Source organism: Rhinolophus ferrumequinum, chromosome 2 (genome assembly GCF_004115265.2).
Source record: "Rhinolophus ferrumequinum isolate MPI-CBG mRhiFer1 chromosome 2, mRhiFer1_v1.p, whole genome shotgun sequence".
Taxonomy (NCBI): Eukaryota; Metazoa; Chordata; class Mammalia; order Chiroptera; family Rhinolophidae; genus Rhinolophus; species Rhinolophus ferrumequinum.
The window spans coordinates 59,830,487-59,848,324 of NC_046285.1; the positions used below are offsets into that span (position 1 = coordinate 59,830,487).

General features: G+C 38.1%; 2 protein-coding genes across 6 annotated transcripts in view; one reads left to right on the forward strand and one right to left on the reverse strand.

Moving 5' to 3' along the window:
- Window positions 1-6,240, reverse strand: part of SENP2 (SUMO specific peptidase 2) — a 30,544-nt gene extending 24,304 nt beyond the window's left edge. For 2 of the 3 annotated variants that reach the window (XM_033130792.1, XM_033130783.1), the window contains exons 1-4: window positions 5,927-6,240; window positions 4,239-4,294; window positions 628-761; window positions 150-216 (exon numbers count right to left, since the gene is read on the reverse strand). In XM_033130792.1, the coding sequence (XP_032986683.1) occupies window positions 150-216; window positions 628-761; window positions 4,239-4,294; window positions 5,927-6,027 (358 nt within the window). In that variant the 5' untranslated portion in view covers window positions 6,028-6,240. Of the gene's footprint in view, window positions 1-149; window positions 217-627; window positions 762-4,238; window positions 4,295-5,926 lie in introns of those variants that run through there. The other variant, XM_033130801.1, reaches the window with a different exon arrangement.
- A 9,462-nt stretch (window positions 6,241-15,702) lies between these two features.
- Window positions 15,703-17,838, forward strand: part of LIPH (lipase H) — a 36,330-nt gene continuing 34,194 nt past the window's right edge. For 2 of the 3 annotated variants that reach the window (XM_033129654.1, XM_033129662.1), the window contains exon 1: window positions 15,703-15,879. In XM_033129654.1, the coding sequence (XP_032985545.1) occupies window positions 15,831-15,879 (49 nt within the window). In that variant the 5' untranslated portion in view covers window positions 15,703-15,830. The remainder of the gene's footprint in view (window positions 15,880-17,838) is intronic. The other variant, XM_033129669.1, reaches the window with a different exon arrangement.

Sequence of the window (17,838 nt, forward strand, 5' to 3'; positions counted from 1 at the left end):
GTAACTGTTTGCTTTTTAGAATGGCAGAGAGAATATGTCTGTGTTTTCATCGCAACCCAAATCAGTGTTTTCCTTTCATATTCGCAAAACTCAGAAAAAAAGAGGCAGAAGGAGGTAGGGGGAAGCAGAAATATTTTTGACCACCTCACCCAGTTTCAGCATGTTGTTCCAGGATCCAGAACCTGTCAGTTCACAAGATGAAGAGTTCGAAAATACCTTAAAATCAAATAGAATTACCTCTGTAGTATCTAAATTTTAAAATTAGAATAAGTTTCTAATATGAAAAAAAAAAATCACTCTACTGGTGATTACTTAGCTAGCTCACAGAAGAGATATCATGAATAAGACCAAAGGTTTAATTTGTAAAGACTCACAAAATGATGTAAAAAATAAAAATTTCAGAGTCTTCTCACATACTTAGTAATTAGGCTCTTCGTAAATATTTTTTAGATGTGTAATTTCTTAACTTTTAATTTTTTGGCCTATATATCAAGGCTAATAAAGACAACCATTTCTGGAAAGAAGTCATTCTACACATTAATTCCTAAAATGAGAATATTTCTAAAATTTAATTTTAATGATTAAGTACAGAAATCAGTAGTCCCAAGGAGCCCTATCCCCACTGACCTCTCCTGAAGGGGCCACATTCCGTGTTCCATTACAGGCAGAAGTTACCATGGGCTTTGTGGTCAGCTGGAATGGGAATCCAAATAAGCTGGCAGCATTGTAGAGACTGTTTTTCACTTGGTGAATAAAGCAATCTAGAAACGGTAAGATAGATTACATATACATATAAATACGGAGTAATAAACTAGCAAAAAAATAAGATTGTAACTTAGAAAAGGCCTCTCAATTTTTATTAGAAGTCCTATTTTCAATCATTGAGATAAAAAGGAATCTGTAGAAATAATTTCTCTACCTGAATAGCTGGAATTCCAGCATTGTGGTTTTTGTTTTTTTATTAAAATATCAGGATGCTACAAAAACATGTAACCATCACTTTAGCAAATCACACTGATACTCACAAAAAAAGTCCTGAAACAACACCTTTCAAGCAATGAGCCCTCCCGCATACATAAAAAGAAATCTATGTCAGAGAGACGGGCATAACTTCATTAGGCATGGCAGAACCCTACAGGAAATACTTATCATTTACTTCCAGGGCAGATAACAATACAGTTGTCCTAAACAACTACTTACTAAGTGCTATTTTACCTTGTTTTCCCCCAGGGTGGAAATTAGTGAAGTATAAGATATGTAATTCTTAACATCCATAATGAAACAATGCTATCCCTCTATACCGGAAAAGATGTATTGGAAGATCTCAGACTCACCCCTCTGTGCCACCAAAAATAAAGATTACAAAATAAGGTAAGTAAATAAACAAAAGGGAGGGGTAGATTTCAGTGTTTTCCCAACTTCCTCTTTTCATCACTACCCTCTTTTTCTCACTTCCTGCACTGCTGATTTGTTTTTTAAAATTTCTTTTCTATTTCCTAATTAAGGATATTCTAAAGCACTAGTTTGAGAGAAAGAGATCATCACCCTAGCCACATTCTGCTTTGGAGAAAAATAACCTGAAAAATTTCAGGTTATTTTACTCAACAAGCACCCCAGAATATATACGATATAAAATACTTTCCGGAAGGATAGGGCAATAACTTAATCAACAGGGAGGATGTGATAGCTGGGTACAGCAGAATCCAATTTGATGTAATTTGTAACTAGAGAATAGTTAGAAGAATCAAAATTTGCAAATGACCTGTTTCTCATTTTAGGAATTACAAAGAATTCTGTGTTATCCCTCTAATAATATTGAGCTTTAAGAGGAAGAAAAGGAGCTTTGGGGATTGGTGCTTAACCCATAGACTGTCATCCAAATCCAGAGGATAAGAGGCACTCTTAACATAGTTAAGTAGTAGATACTAAAAAGTACTATATTTATTTTCCTACAAATTTTGTCAAAATCTGGGAATGCCAAAGATTATGTCAAAAGATCTCATTGACGTAAAAAAAAAAAAAAAAAAAGGCTGCCTCATCTGTAAAATGGGAATAGGACCACCCTATTTTCCTGGGACTAGACTAAGATCTCTTAAAATCTTTCATCTATAAGATCATGAGTCTGCAATTCTAAGTCCCTCCTTCTTTTCTTTTACCCTTCCTGGGTTTTTTTTGTTTGTTTTTCTCAAAAGCAACCAATTGAGTTGTACTGTCCGATATAGTTGCCAGTAGACACATGTAAGTTACCTAAATTTAATTAAATTCAGTTCCTCAGTTGCACTAACCCCATTTCAAGTGCTCAGTAGCCATCATGGTAGAGAGTTCTATTGGACAGCACTGCTATAGAACTTTCCAAACTCTGCCAGGAAGGATTAGCTCTGCTATCCACTGCTTCACCCTTGGCTTAGGTTCCATTTTAGTTTCCATTCAGAAAATCATACTACATATTTCATGGAAATCACAGAGGGAGAGATCCTCAACATACAAATCCATAAAATGGATAACTGCCAGAATTATTTCAGGAACTTTCTGTAATTCCACTGTGAAAGTTTTTTGGTTATTATTATTATTATTATTTTTTACCACATATAGCTATTTATTTATATTTTTCTTTAAAACTGACTCACATGTTTTGCTAAGCAAATGTATTTGAAAGGTAATTTTATATTGCTACTATGAATGTAAAGCAACATTACTTGCCTTATAAAGAAATGAAAACACAACGATATTAGGTTCTAGCTGTGGCTATTAAAAATGGAACGATTAGCATGTAGTTTGGCCCCTGAATAACATGGGTTTGAATTGTGCGAGTCCACTTATACATGGGTTTTTTTTTCCAATACATACTGTAAATGTATTTTCTCTTCCTTATGATTTCCTTAACATTTTCTTTTCTCTAGCTTACTATATTGTAAAAATACAGTATATAATATATATATAACATACAAAATATGTGTTCATTGATTATTTATTAGTAAGCTTACATTTGGGGGGAGTCAAAAGTTATACTCGGATTTTCAACTTAGGGGTGGGGGGGATCATCACCCCTAACCCTGTGTTGTTCAAGGGTCAACTGTATTAAATAAGTATTGAAGACATACTAGCATTCAATCAAGATTTTCTGCTTAAAATAACTGAAAAGGATACAACTTTTTTAGTATATAACAATTCAAATGTTACTTAATGCTATGAACATTGTATCTCCTAAAATTATTTCCTGTCTGGTATCTATCCTATACTTCGGAAAATACTGTCCTAATGAATTTGGATATTCCTGACATTCAAAATCCTCCATAATCTGACCTCTCTTTTGCCAATTTTTTTCCTGAGTTCTGTTCATTATTTCCTGAATTGCATAATTTTCCAATACTATTCCCTCTACCTAGAAAGTTTTTCCTTCCTATTGTTCTCTGTTGATATCCTATTCATCCTTCAAGACCCGTCTTACATACTAGCTCCTTCAAATATTCACTGAAACTCTTAACCAGCTGAAAATTGGACAGTATTTTGTTACAACTTTTCTTATTTCATTTTTATATCCTCACTGACATTGGTATTATTTATGTGCTTGTCTTATATCCCCCCCAGATAATCATATACCCCTATAATTATAAGGTCTTTAATAATATAGAGATCTTGTCTTACTCATTTTTCTATTTCCTGTAGAACCTAAGACACTACTTAGCAATAAGGACACTCAGTAAGTACTCATTGGATTTAAATGAAATCTTAATACAGATTTGTTCACTCTTAATGACCACATCTAGAGGTAAATCTAAATTCACATGCATTTCTGAGAAAGAATATTATTATAGTATTCCATTGTATTCCTTTTCCCGTTAATCTAATTTGATTCTCTTCTACCAAGCTATGTCTAGCCCTTCAGATTATAGGGAAGTAAACAATCTGAGGCAACATATTAGATTGGTTCATTCAGCTGTTTGACTGGGTGACTCTGTTTGAAGTAGTTTTTACAATGTCTTCTCCTCAAATTTAAAAACCACCTTTTCTTTATAGGAAGATTAAGAATTTTAAAATGTATGTTCTACATATAGGCTTATCTATCTGAAAAGATACTTAATTCCCTGGTAACAATGGTTACCTCCAGAAAAGATAACTGAGCAGAAAATGGACAGGAAAGACTTTTCATTGCATATACTTTTTACCTTTTAAATTTTATTCCAGGCATATACTTTTCCTACTAAAAAAAATGAATTTTTAAAATTAATATTCAATACCTAGTCTTGGTCTTTTGGCTGGTATCTCATCAGTGTCCACTGTAGAAAACACAGTGCTAAAAAAAAGAGAAAAAAAATATATATATATATAAATGCATATATACGCGTATAAGAAGCCTTAACAGTTAACCAGAAAAGCTGTTATATTTAACTGCATTTTTTTCACATGGAAACTATGTTACAGTGGTAATAAAGAATTTAAAAATTCAGAAAGTTATTGGACCTATACTTCTACAATGTTAAAGGGTCATGGTACACTACTAATCACCTTTCTAAAGATGATTACAACTGATGATATTTACCAAAAAAAGTGAACAGAATAAATCCCAGGAGAATACCACTGAGTTCATTATTTTGAACATCCCAACGAGAACTCCTGGCTTCATTTTGACTGGAAAAATGGCTCACACTGAGAAGCATTGTTTTTAGATCAATGATGTGTGGTAAAGAACAGGATTTTTTTTACCTCCAAACTACTGTCTCCCTGACTAGCAGGGATTTGTAGCAAAAAGAGAACAGGGCAGAACAAATTAACATTCCCTTATTCAGTGAATATGTACCAAGTGCCTGTAAATATGTACCAAGTGCCTATCATACACCAACCTTTGCAGGAGGCCCTCAGGGTAGAATAAACAACTACCCTTCTCATATATAGTATTAAGCATCATTCTAGGCACTTTACAACATGTTCTCAAATGATCCTTATATCAACCCTACAGAAAGGTGGAAAGGAAGAACAAGTTGAAACCTTACCCTCTTGGGAACACATAATGGAATTTAGCCAACAGTCAATTTCATCAATGACCTGCATTCTCAGACCCGTGTATTAATTATCTTATTCTCTCAAACTGCAAACACCCACCTTTCCCTGATAGGGAGGTTTAGTAAAATAATGAAATTAACACTTGATCACTAAAAGTTGGGAGGTGTATAGAATTGGTATGATATTTTATTCTCTAGATTAATTCTAGGCAAGGGGGTATTCACTATGAAATGGGACAAGCCAATGGGTACATGCTAAGTAAGAAGAGCTTTTAGTTTGCCCCAAATTTTAACCGAATTTTAGAGTACAGACTAGTGATGTTTTTAAAAGAATTAGGTGCCTATTTTTTTTCTCATACCCTAATTCTAAAGCACAGAACCACTCTCCCTCCCTCTCTCCCAACACACACACACACACACACACACACACACACACACAGTTTGACAGCTGTTTCAGAACAAGACAGCTGCTGTTTCGGTGCTAAGGGAACAGTACTTGCAGTCAAACGGCTTTGGGCAAGATATCAATCTCAACTGCACTCATTGCCCACAGATGACACTTGGGAGGGTGCTTTGTAAACAGTGAGCCAAAACACATTTTTCGGTTGCAATCTAAGAGCGGCAACAAATGATACCCATTCGATGACAGGAAACAGCGTGGACTCGGACAAGAATATCCAAGATCCTAACCATCACCGGCCGCTCCGAAGGCAACTAGCTCTTTCCATCAGGAAGAGCCGCATCCACACAGGGTGGAGGAAGCGACTACGTCACCAGGCAACCCGCGACCCGCACGCCTGCCGCCTCGGCCCAGTGACGCGTTTCGGCCGAGCGGGGCCTGCCCGGCTGGCTCAGCGCCATCGCGGCCGAGCCCGGGGTGGGGGAGGGGGGCACACAGGCCCGCACTCAGCCCCCTCTCCTCTCACCTGTTCGAGCGCCGCCTCTTCAGGGGGGCCCGGGCAGGGGGCACCGGCCGGTCACAGAAGCGGAAAATGGTGCCGAGGATCCTAACCAGCCATTTGTACATACCAGGCCCAAGCAGCAGCGGCGGCCGACACACCCCGAGACACAAACCCCAGAGCTGTCGCCGCCGCTGCCGCCTTCGCCGCCTCAGCCACCACAGCTAAGGTTCAGTCGCCGACTTGTGACGCGATCCGAAGGCCCACAGATACAACGTCCCCAGGGCTACCGGAGGCTCCCGCGAGCAACCGTTCTTGACGTCACCTCCTCCTACCCGACCGGAAAGCACCTTCCTCCTCAACCTGCGCACGCGCAACTTAACACGCCCCCCACTTCCGAACCTAGCAACCAGAATGCCGGCAGGACGGTAGTGGTCCAATCCTGGACGAGAGCGAAAGGGCTGTGGGCGGGGTTTTCTTTTCGGCGGACCCAATCCTGAGCCGGCCCGCGGGACAAGGCCCACAGGCTACACGTGAAGCTTCTCCTCCTGGGAGGGAGCGCCCCGGGACTGAAATACAGTAAATGTTTAAGTACACAAAATAAAAGTAAGTTAGGTTAATTAACAAATGTTTACTATACGAGGAGCCCTTTATTTTGCTTCTGCCTTGCACTTGACATTCATTGTCACCTTCGTTTCTCCCAACCGCAAGCAATGGAGAGAGTCTTGTCCCATTTTTAATAAATAAGGAAATCGAGGCATAGAGCGATTACGTTATTTGATTAATGTCACTAAGCTAGCTAGTGCCATAGCTGGAATTTGAACCGGGATCTGAGAACCAGCGCCAATCCCTCCCTTAAGATCTACTGACAGAGACAAATTACGAGATAACTGGCTGCTGTGATAAAGGTGTGTACAAAGTGCAGTAGGAGCCCGAGAAAAGAAACCCACACGCTGAGGGAAGGGAAGGGCAGAACTCCAGGATGGCTTTACAGAAGCTTAAGAATGAAAAGGTACCTGTGGCTCACTACTACCTACTAGTCTCCCTGTGGGCTGGCAGGGAGTGTTGCCAGCCCAGGGGGAGACTAGTAGGTACAAGTAAGCCACAGATACCTTCATCACATTTCTGGTATCTAGAAGTCACATTTCTGGTTAATTATCAACAACAGAAAAAGTCCTACCCTACTTACTGATAGAAAATCCCGTCCCACTCCCAAACAATTCTGGGAATATTCAAAGATTTTCATGCCCCACAAATCCGTCCTTGACTGCACTTGATCCTTACTTATGATTAAATTAAGGCCAGACTTCCAGATTTGCTTAAACTTCAACATAGGCACTCTCCAGTACAGCAATGTTCCAGAATTCTGCTGCAAGCCATCCCCTAGAGCTCCAAAACCACCAGCTACCCACCTATGGCTACCACCACTCTGGCTTCGGGCGTGGGTGTGGGGGCAGGCAGTTCCTAGAGGGTGGAAACAAATCCTAAATGTGGACATAGCCCCTCTCTTAATTCCCCAAAGCACAGCCAACACCAGGATGTTACTGGAAGTTTGGGAATACTGTAATAGGGGAATTGCAAAGCCTCAAATAAGATTTAGAAGTGGCTATTTTAAGTATAGCATCTATAGCCCATTGCTTCCCAAAAGGACTCTTCCCTGGCTCCCCCACCCCAGGTCATCGCTACACTCTTCTCAACAAAAGAATCCCCCTCCACCTCTAACCCAACCCATTTCAGGTGATTCTGTTAATCTAAGACTAACATTGATATTACTATGCAGAGCAATTCTGCTGTGTCCCAACTGTCCACTCCATTATGAGAGCTGGTCCTTGCTTTTGCCAAACCAAGAACATCACTCAAGTATTGGGAAAAGAGTCCCCAAAACACAAAAGCAGTCTCCATTCAAAAAATAAATCATAAAACTATAAGCTGCTGTAGAATATCAACTCCCAGGTTCTGACCACCGAGATTTAAGAAATATTAGCATCAAGTCTCAAAGTACTCTAGTACGACACCACATGTTTCATTTTTTCTTTTCCTACCTCAGCTATAGCACCTGCACATACCCAATACTGACATGTCAATCACCCACCATTAAAAGTGGGAGGGCTTTGGAATTACAGACCTCAGTCTAAATACCTGGGCCTCATCAGCAAATAGTAACTCATGAGTGTGTCAGCCGCCACCCCCACCCCCTGAATACTTGCACTCGTTTTGTGTCGTTCTACTGTCTCCAGTTGACCTCTGAAATGGAGAAAAGAAGGGGACTCAGCCTTACGGTCGCTCCTGCCTGGGACCTGTCTGCCCATTGATGCCTTCGCTGCCCTGTCATCCACAGTAGAGGCATCAGGCACTGCCCATCCATTGGTCAAAAAGTGGGATTATCCTTAACCCCACCACTGCCACAGCCATTCCCGGACCCAGAAACCCCACCGGGGGCCAGAGTTGAATCCCAAAGCCAAATGAAGTAACAAGGACATTGATATTTCTGCCCCTGGTTTGGATAACTTGCATCCTTGTACCACCACAGGGCCACAAGCTCATCGCTTAAGTTTTCAGTAGGTATCTTAAATGGTTGCCCCAGTTTTCTGAAAAGACGTCTGTCTGTTTCTAGGTTAGATCCTCTCTTTCAAGCCTTTCCAAGGCCCAGCCCCTCTTCCTCTAACTGGTACCTCCCCTCCACAGAACAATGAAGACCCAGTTCTCCAATCCATTCTTTAGTCTTACAAGTTTTCACTTTACCATTTTCCTCAGAGTGTTAAAAGATTTCCTTTCAACTTTGTTTTGGCTGACCCCTGAATAGAGTTCCGAGCCATTTGATGGAAGTGGGAAGGAGGCCACAAGTGAGATGTTCTTGGTTTCATCTTAACATACCTAAAATCTAACATCATTCACCACCCTGAAGATTCGTTTTCTTCTGGAGACCAACTTCTTTGCTACTCAAGAAAAATGTGTCCTCCTAATAACATAATTTTGATCTTATTCAATCTAATAATAACCTTGGCCTTATTATCCAAAAGCAAGTGCAGTTTTTCTTGTCCTAGATTTTATTATAAAATATGCTCACATTGACTACAAGTGGCTTGGCCTGCCTCGTGAGGAGAAATAATAGCACCAGACCCTACCTAAACTAGTTTCCTAATCTGTAAAATAGAGTTAATCAAACCTGCCTCTCAGATTTATGGGCTGATGAAATGTGTTTACATATGTGAAGGCCCAGCATAGCTAAATTCTTCATGTTTCCTTCCCCCTCCTTACTTCTCATATCTAATAAATCATTTAACTTGCCGGTTCTGCATCCTACATTTCCCACAGACCTGCTCCCTTCCTTCCCTTCTCCAAAGCCAAAGGAATGCTATCATTCAGGGCCTGGTTATTTCCCACACCATTGCAATAGTTACCTCCTTTTCTACCCAGTCCCTCTTCTGTGCTATTTTCAGAGTGATCTCTCTTTTTTCATCCTTTTTGTTGTTGTTGTTGTTTTGTTGCCTTTTGTTGTTGTTAAGGAAGGCAAATTTATATTGTTGTTCTTATTCAGTAAGAAAAGTAAATTTATAAATTAAATTTCTGGTTTCTGTTACTGAATCACTAAAATTGACTGGGGTGATTTCCACCAAATTCTAGAAGGTTTGGGGAGTGGTCTGACTTAAATATGGGGCGACCCTAAAATTTACTTTGGATAGCCCTAGGGAGTACTATGAAAAGAGAGAGGCAGTTATCTTGGTGACCAGCCAACACAGAGGTGCAACCAGAAGAGAAGGATGCCACCAGATGAGAAAGACCCTGCTGATTTAGACAGCAGGAACCCCTTGTAGGGGTTGAAAAAATAATACTTCCCTCCCACTTTCTAAATTTTTCTAGCTGGGCTAATAATCAAATAACCAGAGACAGATTAACAGAAGAAAATTAAATTTTTAATACACGTACATGGGGAATTCACAGAAACATTCAAATTCCAAAGACAGTGAGGTGAGATTAGGTATATATGTCATTTTGGACAAAGGATAAAAAGAGTGAGTAGCGTCTGAGATTTCAAAAGTGCGAATGCATGAGTCACAGGTAGTTGAGGAAGAGTGGAACATACAAGGCAGGTAAATGTTTGCTAGGCAATCCAGAAACAATGAGATGGGATAATCTAGTAAACAGCCCCTGTTTTACACCTTCCCATCCACCACACTCAATTTAAATTAGGCTGCTAAGGGGAACATCCTATGACTTCCTTACTGGAGTGGGTCTTTCCCTCTGAATCTCTTAGGCAGGAGAAGATGGAGGGTCAAAGTTTCTTTCTGAGTCATTTCTTTTTTTTTTATTTTCTGAGTCATTTCTTAATAAGCAGATTAAAACTCAATATCCCAAAAGGGAAAACTTTTGGTCCCCTTCACCCTCAAGTGGTTCACGATGTTTCCAAATGGGAGCCCAAGGCAGAAGTCACAACAATAGACCTTCCAAATTATAGGGGTGGATTTGTCCATAGATTTGCTCCTCGCACAGACAACTCTGTGTGCATGCTCCAGGAAAGGGTTGTCTGACGAAGGTGCAGAATTCTCCTGACCAAGGCTTAGGAAACCAACTAAGTAAAAGTAAAAACAAATTCCATTCTAATAACAACATTTTGAAACACTAACTTAAGATCCAAATAAATCTAAAATACGCCTTACCGATGGACATTAAATATTGGACATTGCCCTGAAATTTTTATTGATTTTATTTTTAGAACTTTTAGTAAGTAAAAGCACTTTGCTTCTCTCTTGCCAGTGTGCATACAGGCCTTGATAGAGTAATCTCTCCTTGAAATGTTCTGTGCAGCACCCTTGAAAACCTTTACTGAAAGCACTGGACTTCCCTTGATTTTGTTTGATACAATGTTTGTAAGGAAGTTATGGTTCATGAAACAAAGTAGCTCTATTCCATGAAAAATACTTCCTAGGCCCAAAAAGTGGTGTGCAGATGTTTTCCTTCTTGTTTTGTAAAAAAATACCTAAAAAAATTATTCATATAATAATGTTAAAAAATTTACATAAGTATGTTATCTTATATATGTTTATATTATTTGTTGCATATTATATTATATATCATTTATTATATTTATCTATATTATTATATAATAGTAATATATTAACATATAAATAAGTGAACAAGAGAAAAGCTAAGTTCCCACTGCCTTAAAGATAAAATCCAATATCCTAAGCGTGACGTACAAAGTTCTTTACAGCCTGTTTTCAAATTACTTTATTATTTCCCCATTCATACACACCAAACTCTCAATTCACACTTTTTTTATGCCACCAAGTTTGTTCCTTCTGCCTAGAATGCTTTTCCTCTACCTTCACCTTGAAAACTCTTTCTTAGTCTTTCGTCACCTCCTATGTAAAGCTTTTTCAATGGCTTCTCTCTCTGGGAATGCCAGCATCTTCCTGCTTCCTTCTCAGTTCTCCTACAGAATGTGTATCCATATCTCAATGTCAGTGTTATTGTTGTTATCATTAATGTGTCTGTGTCCTTGAGGGAAGGAGCCATCTCCTATTTTGTCCTTATTATTTTTTAAAACGGAAGCTGAAGAATGTTCAATAAATGACAGAATGAAGAAATAAAACAAGTATATGGATTTGAGGAAAGTTACCCTGATCTCCGTGTGAAATATGAGTCAAGGAAACAGACTTATCTTTCCAAATCTGGACCACAGTGAGAGGTGGCAGGGTCACTGATGTGGATAAGAAGACAAAAGGATGTTATAGTGAATCATATACCAGCTTGGAGCCCTACACCTGGGAGGGAAGGGACATCATGGTCTGACAATTAAGTTTGCAAACTCATCCTAGAAAAAGTGCTATATACCTCATTGCTGAATATCACTATGGTCACCTTTGAAGTACTTTTCTTTTGGGAAGCTATGCACCGACACCAGCACCTTGTCCACCTTTCAAAGCAGTTTTGGAACTCTTGTTTGTGGAATGGCCATCAGAGCTGTCATCGTAGTACCCTTGATGTCCTCAATGTCATCAAAATGTTTTCTTTTCAAATTTTCTTTATCTTCGGGTAAAGAAAGAAGTCACTGGGGGCCAGATCAGGTGAGTAGGGAGGGTGTTCCAATATAGCTATTTGTTTACTGGCTAAAAACTCCTTCACAGACAGTGCCGTGTGAGCTGGTGCATTGTCGTGATGCAAGAGCCATGAATTGTTGGCGAAAAGTTCAGGTCGTTTTCATCTAACTTTTTCATGCAGCCTTTTCAACACTTCCAAATATTAAATTTGGTTAACTGTTATCCTAATAATAGTTTGGTTAACAAATTCCTAATGAATAATCCCTCTGATATCAAAAAAACTTAGCCACATCATTTTGACTCTTGATTTGGATTGACGGAACTTTCTTGAACTTGGAGAATTGGCTGACTTCCATTGTGCACTTTGACGTTTTGTTTCATGTATCGGTACACCCATGTTTCATCAACAGTGATAACACAGCCCAAAACATCCTCTTGCCTCTCCAAAAGATCTTGGCAAACTTTGACTCTCCTTTGCTCTTGTTCATTGGTGAGCTCCTTCAGGATCATTTTTGCAAACACCTTTCTCATGCCAAGATTTTCAGTTAAGATTTTCCTGACTGTTTCTCTATCAAAGTTTACTTGGTCTGCTATGCTCTTCACAGCCAGCCGACAATTTTGACGCACAATTCAGCGAATTTTTGCAATGTTTTCATCAGTTCTGCTCGTTACTGGCTGCCCTGACCTCTCTTCATCGGTGACACGTTTTCTCCCCTCAGAAAAATGTTTCATCCGTTTGTGCAATGCTGTTTTCTTCATGGCATTATCTCCATAAACTTGGACTAACACATCCCTGATTTCAGTTCCACTCTTGCCAGGTTTAACAAGAAATTGAATGTTTCTTCATTGCTCTAATTCAAGCTCAGACATTCTCGCAACAGCACAAAAAACACGCAACAACAATAATGAATGCCACTTCAGCAAGACACCGCCACACATCAACATGAACACAGTTGTGAAACACTGATATACGAGTCCCAAAATTATGAAACCTTACTGAACTGTTTTGCACAGTGCCACCAATGTAAGCACACGGTAGCAAGTTCACAAACTTAATTGTCAGACCTCCTAGGTCATCTTTCCTAACTGTTGAAGTCAATGAGAGTTATAAAGCCACCTCCCCTCAGTTTCATTATACTTCCATACCTGTTTTTCCTGTCCATGCATTTGGAAACTTGCCCATTTGTTTCTACCCTGCGCTTTGTAGCAAGTGATTCCTAGGTTTAGAAACAAAAACAAAAACAAAAAACCAGTACACAATGCAAGAGTGGAAATGAGGAAAATTGTGATATTCTTGAGCTGTGATCATTTATCAGGGTCATAGTATTGAGAAAATTGACCATTATTCACTTTTGACTATCTGATGAGAAATGAGGAAATGGTTTTCCTCAGAATACCTTTGACTAAATGTTGACATTCAAATGGTTATGAGTTGGCCCATCTTTTGGAATTTTAAAAAACTTTTACTTGTAAATAAATAGGGGTTCACAGGAAGTTGCAAAAATAGTACAGGGATGTCCCATGTACCCTTAATCCCGCCCCCCTTTGTATTAGGTTGGTGCAAAAGTAATTGCGGTTTTTGCAATTTTTTTTTTTTAACTGCAATTACTTTTAAACTGCAATTACTTTTGCACCAACCTAATACCATCTTACATAACTAGAATGCACTATCAAAACCAGAAAATTGATGTTAGTACAATCCACAGACCTTATTTAGATTTTACCAGTTTTACATGCTCGTGTGTGTATGTGTTTGTGTGTGTGTGTCTACGCAATCTTATCACACGTGTGGATTCCTATAATCACCACCACAATCAAGAGACAGAACTAACCCACCTCTCAAAGATTTCTTGGGCTATCTCTTATAGTCACAGCCATTCTCTAGTCTGTCCTCCCTTCTTTTCCTTTTCCCCCATTCTTTGGAATGCTTTGGGTTTTTTATATTTTATATTTCTCATTAACTTGAAAAAGAGGGAATGGGTCCTCCCACTGATTCTTGTGCCGTTTTGAATGCTGGAAGTAGAAGGGAACATACAGCTAGGAAGTTGGGGGAACTTTTGTGCCCACCAGCGGGAAAAGCGTTAATAGTAACACAAAGCCTCCTCACGGAAATGATTTTTATTCCTATAATTGGCTGGTTTCCAGGAAAATGTACATTGGCTCTGTCTAGATAAATACTTGGCGTGGTACTAACACTGATAGACGCTCAACAAATATTTATCAGGCAAATACATGGATCCAACAGGGAGCAAAGCATTCCATAACTGTTTCCTAACAGAATGTGAAACAATTCTCCATTTGTTCCAGAGGGCGGTTGTTTTCAAATTAGTAAAGCTTTCTGCAAATGGAAAAGTAAAAAAGCTAGCAGGTCATCTGTTTGGTTTTCCCATTTACGTTTCTCTAATTTACTTCTCCAAGCAGGAGACAAAACACAAAAATAGTGTGACTAGTCATTCACCTGAAATATCACTGCTGTAAGGGGCCCTCCATTCCTGAAATCCTACAGATATGCTCCACTTGATCTCTCTTCTCAGCATTGTGCAGCCACCTTCTGTGGGGACGGAAAGGTACAGATTGTGTGACCGGTTAGGTAACAATTGTTACCAAGTGGTGAGTGCACTTATCATGGCAGTAGGCACAGTGCTAAAAACTTTAGCTATAATATCTCATTTAATCCATGTAACAACCCTGTGACATGTGTGGTGTTATATCTCCGTTTTACAGATGAGAACATTAAGACTTAAGTAATTTAAATATTTTCCTTAAGGCCACACAACTGGTGAGTGGAAGACATGGGATTTGAAACCAGGTTAGTGGACCTGTGCTAAGAACTCTTAGCATTTATTAAGTCTGAGGTGTGACACAGAAATACATACACAAGACTTTGTAAAGCCCCCCAGGTGATTCTGATGTACTGATTCCTGGGGAAGCATTGCTAGAATCTACTTCCTACAAGGAATTCCCTGCAAATGGGGGTGCTGAGAACTGATACATTTATATCAGAGATGCTCTTACTCCATAAACTCACAGTTCAGATAGACAACGCTAACTGACTAGAAAGTAGCTTTTGCCTGATGCTTTGGATGAAAATGTATTCTTAGATTGCTTGTGTCTTTATTTATTAATTTATTTTTAAGCTCCAGACCACCTGAAGTCTGAGTAAATGTTGCAAGCACTTCTATTAGAAAAGGAATTAAATTACCTTGTAGCGGTGGGGCACAGTTTTGTTACTTCCAACACAGAGGTGGATGGATTATGGCATAGTTCTTTATTTAAAGTCTTTGCATTTACTTGTCCTTAAAAAAAGAAGAACTAATAGCTAGATGGGAACTCTGGATAAGAAGAAATAAAAATAAAGATATTTAATACCATAAAAACGCTTCCTTTAATATGAAACGTATTTTGGCAAACGTGGGTATATAGTCGGACTTAATGAAACGTCCTCAAAATGTAAAGACTGCCCTATAAGGAATGGCTGTGTGAATTAATATAAAAAGTAATTTTGTGTACAAGGGCAACCAGAACACTAACTGGAGAGGAAAAGTTCTCAAATCACACTTGATCTCAACACACCAAGCCAAAGGACTAATAAACCGCCCACAAGAATGAAACTATTTTGAATACATCATTCTGCAAATATGTATTATAATATTAAGATATGCATAAAATTGTGCAAGACAGAAAGGTACGTGACCTCTTATCAAAAAAAGGAGAAGTCAAATATCCTGAAAGGGCTGGGAACTGCCTACAGTCCCTCAGGAACTTCCTGCTGTCACCACACCTCTGGATTAGTCATCTGAGCTCTCTCTGAGCAAAGCACACGGTGGAAACTAAGGCTCTGCTAAGGGAATCATTCTTCTTGTGAATGTGACACATGCTCCAGTTTCCACATGCTGCGAATATACGTCTTCATCAGTTTGATGTGCTTGGTGAGATCAGGTAGGTTATTTACTGAATGGTTTCCTTAATTATTTAAAAAACATGATTAGAATTACTGTCCTTTTGCATTTCATCATCCCAGTTAATGGACTTTTAAGTAAAGTTTCATCTAGTCATTTTTAAGAAAGAAGATATGGATTAAATGAACTCATTCTGAAAAAAAATTATTTTTTTCTCAGTAATAAAAAACTCTTATCCTTTGAATTAACTTGTTATTCTGAGGTACAAAAATTGGATGTGCTGGAATATCTAGACTAGAGTTCTTTTACTTCATAGTCAAACTTTCTGTGCCTTTCCACCTCTATGAAATAAGATGATTTATTTTCTGGAAATTTTAAGTTTTATTTTATTATGTCTAACATATAGAGGGTAATATTTATAGCTTTCATGCATCAAGTGTTTATTTATTTTATTCTTACAGAAAAAATGATTGTTATATATGAAAACCTCTTAGAATGGTGCCTGGCATATTGATAGCTTAAAAATTATTAATCATAATGAAGAAACAAAAATTAAAGCAGTAACAAAAATAAAGTGAAAGGCTTTAAAAAAAAAAAAAACACCTCTCAATCTTTATAGGAATAAATACAGTTCTTTTTCACATACCTTATGGTAATGAAGATTGATATAGTTTTTTGAAGGAAACTATGTTATGTATTAGGGCCTGTAAAAATGTTTATGCCTTTTGAAGTAGTAAAACCATTGCTGGGAATTTATTCTAAAGAAATAACTTTAAAAAAAAAAGAAAATCTCATATACAAAGATGATTCTCTTATTTATAATAACTTGAAAATACATACAACAGAAATAAATGTTCCTAAATACAGGAATGGATAAAGTATGATATGTCAACTTTCTAAAAAATGTAGCATTTAAAATAATTCTGGAGCTGTGCAGAAATGTGCAAACAAATTTATAAAATAATGCAAAGTAGAAAAAGCAGAATTCAAATTTGTAGATAAACTAAAATTTGAACTATCTTAAAAATCATGTATGCTGCCTGTAAATAAAGTTTAGAAGGGAAATAAAATAGTTGTATTAGGATTTCAGGCTTATAAATACATTTTTCTTAATTTATGCTTTTGAAGTTGATTTAATAATGAGTTAAAATTTTACTAGGGATGATACTTTTAACTGAGAAGTCAACATCTTTAAAAATGTGTTTATCATTTTTTAATTTTAAAAATGAACATAAATTTAGTGATAGCTTAAGGGGACAAAGGGCTAACCCTAAAACAAACACCTGATGATGATTTGTAGTTACTTACTTTCAGTCTCTATTTACAAAGTTGGAACTTAATTTTTTTGTGGCCTGCCTTTTTACTTAATGTTACCTCATTAATAAAATTTTGTTTTAAATGATCCTAGAAGACTCCATGCTGATTGATAGAATCAGCAGATAGAGACACATCACACTAAACTTATGTAGCTAGAAGGGGAAAAAAAATAACATAATTACAGCTGCAAACTAAATCTAGACTTCACTGTATCTGCAAAACTGTGAACTTAGAACTTTCATGGGGGAGGGTGTTGAATAATATACATCTGATAGAAAGCATTTGTCACAGATACATTGACTTTTTGCTTTTGCCTTCTTTGGCTTACAGTCCAAAAATTAACAACTATTAGGATGTGATTCAGAAATCTCAAAGATACAGATTATTCACATCCAGAGATTTTGATTTTGTTGTTCTAACCATTGTGAAATCACGACAGGAGTGTTTGCAATAATCTTACCAGTGGGCAAAGCAAACTCTAGTGTGTACCAGAATCACCTGGGAAATGTGTTAAAAATACAGAGATTCCCCCCAGAGACCCAGACAGACTCAGAGTTTCTGGGGTGAGATCCTGGAATCTGAATTTTAACAAACCCTCAAGGTTTTTCAGGGGCAGGTGGTCCAAGTTCTAAATTAATGCTGTTGTCATAATTTTTTAAAAAGTTACTGTGCTATCAATATT